At 35.9% G+C, this 9,902-nt stretch overlaps 2 protein-coding genes across 2 annotated transcripts; one reads left to right on the forward strand and one right to left on the reverse strand.

The window, feature by feature from the left end:
* The first annotated feature begins 1,784 nt into the window (after positions 1-1,784).
* Positions 1,785-2,741, forward strand: LOC150057532 (olfactory receptor 2L13-like). Its single transcript, XM_090340125.1, has one exon. It carries the CDS (start codon positions 1,785-1,787, stop codon positions 2,739-2,741), a length of 957 nt encoding a protein of 318 aa, XP_090196251.1.
* Positions 2,742-6,748: 4,007 nt separating this feature from the next.
* LOC150057533 (olfactory receptor 2AJ1-like) lies at positions 6,749-7,684 on the reverse strand. The gene has a single exon (XM_090340131.1). The coding sequence runs from the start codon at positions 7,682-7,684 to the stop codon at positions 6,749-6,751; it is 936 nt and encodes a 311-aa protein (XP_090196257.1).
* Positions 7,685-9,902: the final 2,218 nt, after the last annotated feature.

Raw genomic sequence — 9,902 nt, forward strand, 5'->3', positions numbered from 1 at the left:
GCTGAAACATTCTTTGTCAGGGGAGAGCTCAATGGAGAGTTCAGAAAGTGGAGAAAGGAAGGGTGGGCAAAAACACTCATAATATTCAGTATAAGTAGTTAATAATGGAACCAGGTTGGCCTGGAGAAATGGATAGGGCTGGCCTGATGAGAATGTTAGAAATGGGGAATTGAGTAAGGTGTTTTATGTTAATAAATTGATGTGTTGAATTGAAATATCTTTGCCCAATGACTTGAAGAAAATGACTTAAAATATATAAGAACAATACCACCCCACACACATAGTTCTGGGTGTGTGATTAAAAGTGATTGATATAGGATCTGCCTCACAAGAGAAATACCATGTGCTCAAACCCAGTACTGCCTCAAAAAAATGATACTATTGACTATACTCTCCTCAGTTGAACATCTTTGCAATTGCTCTGCCTATAAAATAGAAAACATGAACTACTGAGCTGGGGGAAAAGCAGCATCCCTCTCCATTGCTGAATAAATCTGACCTACCCAAAATTTTGGAAATTAGAGTACTATAAAGCCAACATCTCATCCCCAACTGTAATTTAGTATGTCTACTATACATGAAACAGACTATATTTGAAACATGCAGATAAGAAAACCTAAGTTGTAATATTTCTACAGTGCAGTTATCATAAAAATGAAATGTTGTAAATAGTATACAATGTGTATGTCATTTCGAGTTCCCTTGGAACTATTAAAAATAAAAGAATCATACAAATTAAAAGAATCATACAAATTAAAAGAATCATACAAATGCCATTATATAATATTATGTTAGTTTTATCTTTAAAAACTGAATATAAAACTTACATTAATAATTAAAGATAACATGTGCTGCATGTGATTTATTTGCATGAGGGACAGAAACTTGAGTGTGATAATATATGCATTTGATTTTCAATCAGTTATGCTTCAAAAAATAGAAACCTCATTAGAAAACAGAATACTTGTGTAACATATTAAAATTATGGACTGTATATTATGAGATATATATCTCTGGAACTCAAGGTAGTGACTTTTGTTGGCTTGTGCATTTTCACAGTTAAGAGAAAATTTTAAATATTTATCTGCATAAGAGTTAGTTATTCAGAAAGGGAAGAGCAAATAGAAAAGAATAAACATAGAGAGTGTCAAAGGAAGAAGGAAGTGATTTACTGTTTAAGCCAAAAGAACAGTTCTGAGTCAACTAGTTACTTAGTATGCCTTGTTGAATTGACCCATTTAGGAATCAGGGATCCTGGTTTCTTCATTTCAAGACTTGATGCCATGTCAAAATGCTTTAGCCATGTTTTCTTTTGTTTTATTTTTGTTTGTTTGCTTTTTTGGTTCTTATTGCCAGTCCTGGTTTTAAGCACAGGTCCTGAGGACTGTCCTTGGATTTTTCTCAAGGCTAGAACTCTATCACTTGAGCCTCAGCACCACTTCTGGCTTTTTCTAAGCATGTGGTACCAAGGAATCGAACCTGGTCTTCGTGCATGCTAGGCAAGCACTCTACCACTAGGCCAAACTCCCGACCTTTAGCCATGTTTTTTTTTTAATTTCCTTTCCATATTATTATGTCAACTCTCTCACGATGATAACATTCATAGATAGGTAAGCAGACATTACGAAGTTCATGCTTGAGAAGTATTTTAAGGAATGTTCCAGTGTCAAAGATAAACATTACTAAGCAAATATCAACGTATTTCCTTTTGATTCTCTTTCACATTCATACTTTGCACTTAGTTTTCATTGTATTTTTTAAGGAAGCCGACGACATACATTTTCATGGAAAAATGGAATGAAACTTCTAGTAACTTCATTCTTTTGGGGTTGCTGCCTCCAACTCAGACTGGCCTACTTCTCTTGCTCCTGATCATCTTTATGTTCTCAGTCTCCTTGTTTGGGAACTCAGCAATGATCTTCCTTATCCGTGTGGATTCCCGTCTCCATATCCCCATGTACTTTCTCCTCAGCCAGCTCTCCCTCACAGACCTGTTGTACATCTGCACCACTGTCCCCAAGATGGTGTTCAACTTTCTCTCAGGACAGAAAAGCATCTCTTTCCTGGGTTGTGGGGTGCAAAGCTTCTTCTTCCTGACACTGGCAGGATCTGAAACCTTACTCCTGGTCTCCATGGCCTATGACCGCTTTGTGGCCATCTGTTACCCACTGCATTATACCATACGCATGAGCAAAAGAACTTGTTTGAAGATGATCGTAGGATCTTTAATACTGGGATCCATCAACTCCCTAGCACACACAGTCTATGCTCTTCACATTCCTTACTGCAGATCTAGAGTCATCAATCATTTCTTCTGTGATGTTCCAGCCATGTTACCTCTGGCCTGTATGGACACCTGGATCTATGAGTACATGGTGTTTGTCAGCACAATCCTCTTCCTCCTCTTTCCGTTTCTTGGCATTTCTGCTTCCTATGGCCGGGTTCTTTCTGCTGTTTTCCATATGCGCTCAAAAGAGGGAAGAAAGAAAGTCCTTACCACGTGTTCAACACATTTAACTGTGGTGACATTTTACTATGCACCCTTTCTCTATACCTATCTTCGACCCAGGAATCTTAGGTCACCTACAGAGGATAAGATTCTGGCTGTATTCTATACCATTCTAACACCCATGCTCAACCCCATCATCTACAGCCTGAGGAATAAGGATGTCTTGAGTGCAATGACAAGAGTGTTTGGGAAGATGGCCATGGTGATTCAGACCTGTAATTACAGGGTTTGAGAGGTGAATATAAGGGTATCAAAAGTCAGAGTGCAGCTTGGTCTACATAGCAAACTACTCAATGGACAAAATGCCCACAGAAGGATGCTTTCTCCCTGTGAAAATAAAAAGATCTTTCTGACCCCATTTCTCACTATTTCCCCTTTTCAAGACTGATTCACCATTTTTATTAATTAAACGAATGAAAGCAAAATGACTGATTCACAATATTTATTAATTGAATGAATGAATGCACAGTGACATTATCATGAAAATATTAACCTTCATGCAAGAAGTACTCATTAAAAATTAAAGAACCCAGGGCTGGGAGTTTGGCCTAGTGGTAAGAGTGCTTGCCTAGCATGCACGAAGACCTGGGTTCAAATCCTCAGCGCCCCACATATATAGAAAAAGCCAGAAGTGGTGCTGTGGCTCAAGTGGTAGAGAAAACCCAAGAACAATGCCCAGGCCCTGAGCTCAAGCCACAGGACTGGCAAAAAAAATCAAATAAAAATTAAAGAACCCAAATAAAAATTTAATGTTAATAAATGTGGTTTTAATAATTTAATGAATATGTAATAATATTAATGAACATTTTTCATCTTTGGAAGCATTTAGCTATTTTCTTATATTTACTTAATTGGAAATACAATTTATCCATAACTCAATTTCTTGATTATATAACCAGTTAAATTCTTCAATGGATGGATATGTACATATAATAACATTTCATTATAAATTTAGATACTATAGGTTGTAAATAGCAATCCTCCTATCTTTCATATGTGGAAGTGCATTGTGATACTTCTATACAATAAAATGCTACATGACAGTAATAATGAAAAATGAACTCTGATTAATTTTGCAAATTTGAAACGAATGTTCAAGATATACAATATGCAATTAACAGTAAACAGTAGTATTTACAGGTACTTTTTTTTTCCAATCCCAGGGCTTAAACTCAGGGCATGACTGCTATCCTTGGGCTTACTCAAGATTAGAGATCTACCACTACAGCAACAAAACCTTCCTGGATTTTTCTATGCATGTGGTACTCAGGAATCAAACCCAGGTCTTCTGGTGGTTAATTGGAGAAAAGAGTTTAGCGGACTTTAGTGTCCAGCCTGACTTTGAACCTTAATCCCCCTAACTGAGTGAAATATTTCCATGACTTACTTAAGAAGTGCTGACAAACTTGCTAAGACAATGTATAATCCTCATCATCCTTGTCCTCTCTTCCTGCTCTTCCTTCTTCTTCCTCTTCTTCTTTATTTGGGGGGGGTTGTAAAGGTGATGTAGAGTTTACAGTTAACTAAGTAATGACCATTAACCCCTCCCAACTTTACTCCCTTCTGAGTTCTCTCCCTTCTACTTCCAAAGTTCATTTCCAACATAGTGTCTAATGAGTATTGTTGTTACATTGATTCACCCTAAAATAATCACAAAAAAAGCCAAACTAAAGCTACAAGCTCGACTATGCTCCCCACAGCACTATTTACCACAGCTAAGATATGGAATCAACCCAGAGGACCGACCCTTGGTAGAATGGATCTGTATGCACAATGGGATTTTATGCTCCTATCAGAAAGATTGACATCACTTCATTCATAAAGAAATTGAAATACTTGGGGAAAGTAATAAGTGAAGTAAGCCAGACCCAAAGAAACATAGGCTACATGGGCTCACATTTTTACATTAAACAAGTTGTTTAACAGGAATAGGGGGTTATGTTTATGAAAATGTCCTAGTTAAAGAACAATTAATTGAGGTTGTTACATCACCAAGCAGGAATTTGTCTGATAAACAAGTCTTACTCAGCTGATTCTTTCTAGTAGGACTAATTCCCCAGCATCCAGAAATCCAAATCTTTTAACAAAATGTGACTTCATCAAAACAGCTTCCTCTAAGATGTTGAACTGTCCTCAAAATGGTGGTACTTTTAGCAAGCAACCTTTTCCATACAAAAGTTTCTAACTCAGAGACTACTTCTGGAAATACCCAGTGATGTACTTTTTGTATCTAATGCAACTCATATTTACAATGAAACAATTTTACAAATTTTTATGTTTTTACAAGACACACAATCCCACTCCCCTCAGTGTGATTATGCAGAGCATAGAGGCACCTAGCTAAAGTCATGGATAAAGCATGAATGATATGAAATTGCATCAAGTTAGAGCCATAAAACATTTCAAGGAAGGAGAAAAGAACAGGAAGTTAATTCTATATAATAATTTTATTATAATATTATATACAACAATACACTTTTATGTCTTTGTCATCAAGATAAAGGCATATGTTTTTGAAAATTATTAATAATCTGAATGTTCTTTGACTATATAAAGATCCAGAGTTTTTTGACATATGTTGCATCATTTCTTGTGTCAATCAGCATTATATCAAAATTCATCAAAACTTTCTAGCTATTTGACTGCTATCAATGTTCAGCACTAAAATGCAAATTAATTGCTTTTTACAAAACAGAACCACATAACAATATTCTGTTTGAAGGTATGTACTAGGTGACATTCATTCAACAAAAAACACACATATAATTAACTTGAACTTCTAGTAGAATAAAAGTTTATTTTGTTATTTTTTTTAAAGAAACTTAGTATGAGTTTAATTGAAATGAATGCCAGGATATGGAAACGAGAGGTTTACCTTTGTGATGGTTGTTCTAATGTTCTATGTGAAATCATTCTTTTCTCTGTCCCCCTTATGGCTTATCTCATGTTGTTGTTGTATCTGAATTTGGTACATGGAATATTTTATATACTTTAGTTTATTTGAAATAGAGAAGGGAAGGAGGAAAGCAAGATGATAAGGAGGGTCGAGGGAGGATGAGTGGGAGAAAAACATGGGAAGGGGTATCGATTTTCAAGAAAAAATGTACCCACTACCTGACTAATGTCACTTTATCCCCTACATAAATTACCACAACAATAAAACATAACTTTACAAAAGTGGTAGAAGGCCAGACTTCGTGAAAGAGCTCAGGGACAGCATCCAAGCACTGAGTTCAAGTCCTACAACAGACACTTTTTAAAAATTCTATCTTGTTATAAAAAAAAGTTTAACTAGCAACAGTGAACCAGGATCAGCAACCAAGAACAAGAAGAAAAACATGCCATGAAAAGACCTCGATGTACAGAAAACAAAACTAATGTATGTTTCCAAAGATAATTTAAGCAAAATTTGACAAGATACTTTTTCTCCATTGCAAAACATTTAGTAATGTTCTTAAAATATTGTACATATGAACTTCATGTAATTATGAAATAATGCATAATGATTTTATTACATTTTGAAAATAAATTTATTACATTTAATAATACATTTTGGAATATAAGAACTTTTTCATATATGTCTATACATGACTCATTAAAGTAAAAAATAGGTAAATCTGACCAAAAATATGGATTGAACTGACATTTGTGACTTTCTGATAAAAATTGTAAACTGCTTCACTTCGAATGTGTTATGGAAAGTTCATGAAAATATAAGTGTTGCAAGAATTCAAGTTTTGTATATAATAGTTATCTAACTGAAATTAATAAATGAGTTGCTAACCTTTTCCTAATCTTGGAAGGAGAGGGTTGAAGTCATGGCTCATCTTTAACTTTGAACAAGTGCAGCGGCTGATTTGAGGTAAAAGGAAAGAAGAATTTGCAGAGATATGTATTTACAAAACTAACTCAGAAAAAGTTATGATTGTTTTCAAATCCTTCTCTTTTTTTTTTTGCCAGTCTTGGGCTTGAGCTCAGGGCCTGAGCACTATCATTGGACTATCGCAAGGCTAGAGCTCTACCGCTTGAACCTCAATATGTCGTATTGTGGAATCGAACCCGGGACTTCGTGCATGCTAGGCAAGCACTCTAACACTGGGCCAAACTCCCGGTCCTCAAATCCTTCTTTACAAAGGAAAAGACATACATGCTTGTTGAAGGAAGTCAGTGAGTGGTATATAGGTTCATATAGATAAAGAGGAAGCACAAAATATATGCCTTATTTTGTTTACTTTCTGTTCAGAAAATTTGCAGCACATTTTTCACAGCAGCTAGAACATCTTTATTCCTGAAGCTGTAGATGATGGGGTTGAGTGTGGGTGTGAGGATTGTGTAGAAGACAGCCAGGAATTTATCTAGGCCTGGAGTGTGGTATGGCCTAGGTGTCATATAGGTGAAAATAAATGGTCCATAGTACATTAAGACCACAACCATGTGGAAGGAGCAGGTGGAAAGGGACTTTTTCTGTGCTTCTGAAGATTTCATTTGAAACACAGTGTGTAAAATTTGTACGTAAGAAACAGAGATCATGGAGAAGGGGATCAACAGGAAAATGATGGCACTAACATCCACTCCCCTTTCATAGCGAGAAGTGTCTACACAGGACAGCTTCAGCAAGGCTGGGAATTCACAGAAATAGTGATCAATAACACGGGAATCACAGAATGGAAGGTGCATTACAATAATGGTGTGAACTATGGAGTTAACGGTCCCAACCAGCCAGCACCCTGCAGCCATGAGCCTGCTGACAGCATCCTTCATGAGCACTGGGTACCGCAGTGGGTAGCAGATGGCTGCATATCGGTCATAGGACATGGCAGCGAGGAGGAGACACTCACTGCCCAGCAGAATGAGAGACAAAAATAGTTGGAAACTACACCCCATAAAGGAAATAGTTCTGCTGCCAGACAGAAAGTTAGCCATCATCTTGGGAACAATATTGGAGATGTGCAAGATATCCATGAAGGAGAGATGGCTGAGCAGGAAGTACATAGGGGTATGGAGTCGTGAGTCTCCTCGGATAAGGAGGATCATGAGTGCATTTTCTGTCACACTCATAATGAAGATGACAAATACACATGAGACTAAAACTAGACTTGCTTGGAAAGATGAGAAAAGTCCCACAAGAATGAAGTCACGATCAATGTTGAAGGTGTGATTCTTATTTTCCATCATTATATTATCCTCTGTTATCTAAAAACAATTAAGAATAAGCAAATACATCACTAATTAATGGAGTAGAGGAGAAGACACTGTATTTGGGGCTCATGTACATACCAGCATAGTAAAATAGAGTGAAAACAATGCATAGCATTCCATCAACATCTAAGACTTCTTTGTGACTTCGTGGAGGGAATGTTCGTTACAAATCTGGAGAATGATGTGCTCAAATCAAGTGGCCATATCATTTTCTGTACTGATTGGCTACTGTATTTTCCCACTGTCTTATTGCTTTAATTCATTTCATATACTGTAACAATCCAATCCTCTCTTGGCATCTTCTGAGGAAATATATATCTGCACAAGCTTGTGTGGTCTCAATTTCTGCCTAAATCTTTCAATATCTTGGGCATCCATGTACAAGTTACTTTTGGATTGCTCATGGTTGATTTTTTAGTAGATCAAATAGTAACTATATTGATTGTTGCACTTTCTAATAGAAGAATCCACCCTGATGCTTGGTGTTAGGGTTACTCACTTGTGTAGACCAAGGTTTCCACTGTCACCAGTGTGTAGCAAGGTGTTACTCACCTGAGTTTAAAGAATGAGCTGAGAAACTTGACAATTGTGGAGATAAACCTGAAGAGAATGACATACATTATTTCTAAAATCTTTCCGATGTAAATAAAGAAAAAAACAGTTACATCTGACTAAATCTACGTTTTTATTTGAAACGCCTTTTATCTTACCTTTAAGGTTGAAAGTTTGCTCATAATATATAACCAGCCCTTCCTAGAGAAGTTTTTACTTTTAATTACTTTACATTTCTTTGGATACATGATAGGAAAAGCATACAATATATATATATATATATCAAAACCTCCTATCCTAGTATGAATGATCTATCACTCAAATAATTAACAAAATAGACACATAGCAGCCTTTCTAATACTTTGAAAAGAAAATACTTTGTATTTTTTCAACACAATATCTTATAATATTTCTTTGGAAATTAAAGGACACTAAAAAACACAACACTAATACAATCAACATATACAGAGTGAATAAAATATTTCACATTGCACTCAGAGACAATGACCGTTATTATTATCCTTTTTCTAAATTAATAATTGTATCTTAAGTACAAAATACAGCAATTGCTCTTACTTCTATACTTTCAAAAATAAATTCTTAAATTATTAGATGTCAGAAAGGTTCGAGAGCTTTATACAGAATATAAGCAGGAAGTGCTTAGTACATAGTAAAGCACTATGTAAGTAAAAGTACTATGTAAAGTAAAATGTAACAAAATCTAAGGTGTCATAAATATTTTTTCTATTTACAGATTGATAAACTTATTCTGTGTTACTCTCTGAGGGAGAAAGTTTCTCTTACTGTGAATGAGAACTCTTTAACTTCACCAACAACAGGTACATGCAATTATTTGTCAGGGAGCGAAAAAAGGACGTTATATAAAATCTGACAACTGATCTCACACATTCATATTGCACTAGCTTTGCAGTGTCCTAATAAATTCACTTAACGTCTGCAGCTTGATACAGCACTATCCATAAAAATCATTCCATGAGTGGTGATGGGTTGTTCAATCATTGCTTTCTTTGCATTTCAGAAGTGTAGGGTCTCACAGTCAAATAATCTTCAGTATATTCTAAAAAGTCTTTCTCAATTGAATCTCCTAAAACAGTGATTATTACCATCATCTGAAATACCCCATATACCAGACATCTTTCTCATATTCTACCTACAAAACTGATCACCCTAGATTATGATCTGTTGTGCTACATAGGTGTTAATGATAGATTTGAAGTATCTATGCTGCACAGGGTTCTTAATTAACAGTATTTGTATAGACCCAGAAACATACCTAAAACTTTATCATGCTCAGCACCTTACAGCCCTTGGAATGTGGGAGTGTGGCAAATAGGCTAACTCATGAACAATTGTAACACAGGAGTTAAGGAACTAAAACAATGAACTGTCTTCCTTTTATTTCCCTTCTCAGCACAGGGTGTGACATAGGTTCCTGCCATGTGTCTGTAATGGTCTCACTGTGACCAAGCCTTAGGGATTCCAATAGAAAACTACAATTGGCAGCCCATTTCCCATGGATTATGAGCTACAGCAGAGTGTCAGTCTGATAAAATCAGCCTTAGAACTTATGAACAATTGAACACATTATTTCTGTTTGTTCAAAGTAAATTATATTGTACCT

Source organism: Megascapheus bottae, chromosome 10 (genome assembly GCF_031878675.1).
Source record: "Megascapheus bottae isolate mThoBot1 chromosome 10, mThoBot2.hap1, whole genome shotgun sequence".
Taxonomy (NCBI): Eukaryota; Metazoa; Chordata; class Mammalia; order Rodentia; family Geomyidae; genus Megascapheus; species Megascapheus bottae.

What these genes read in the sequence shown, in the direction of transcription:
- LOC150057532 (XM_090340125.1), top strand. Translation starts at nt 1,785, where the DNA reads ATGGAAAAATGGAATGAAACTTCTAGTAACTTCATTCTTTTGGGGTTG.
- LOC150057533 (XM_090340131.1), bottom strand. Translation starts at nt 7,684, where the DNA reads ATGATGGAAAATAAGAATCACACCTTCAACATTGATCGTGACTTCATT.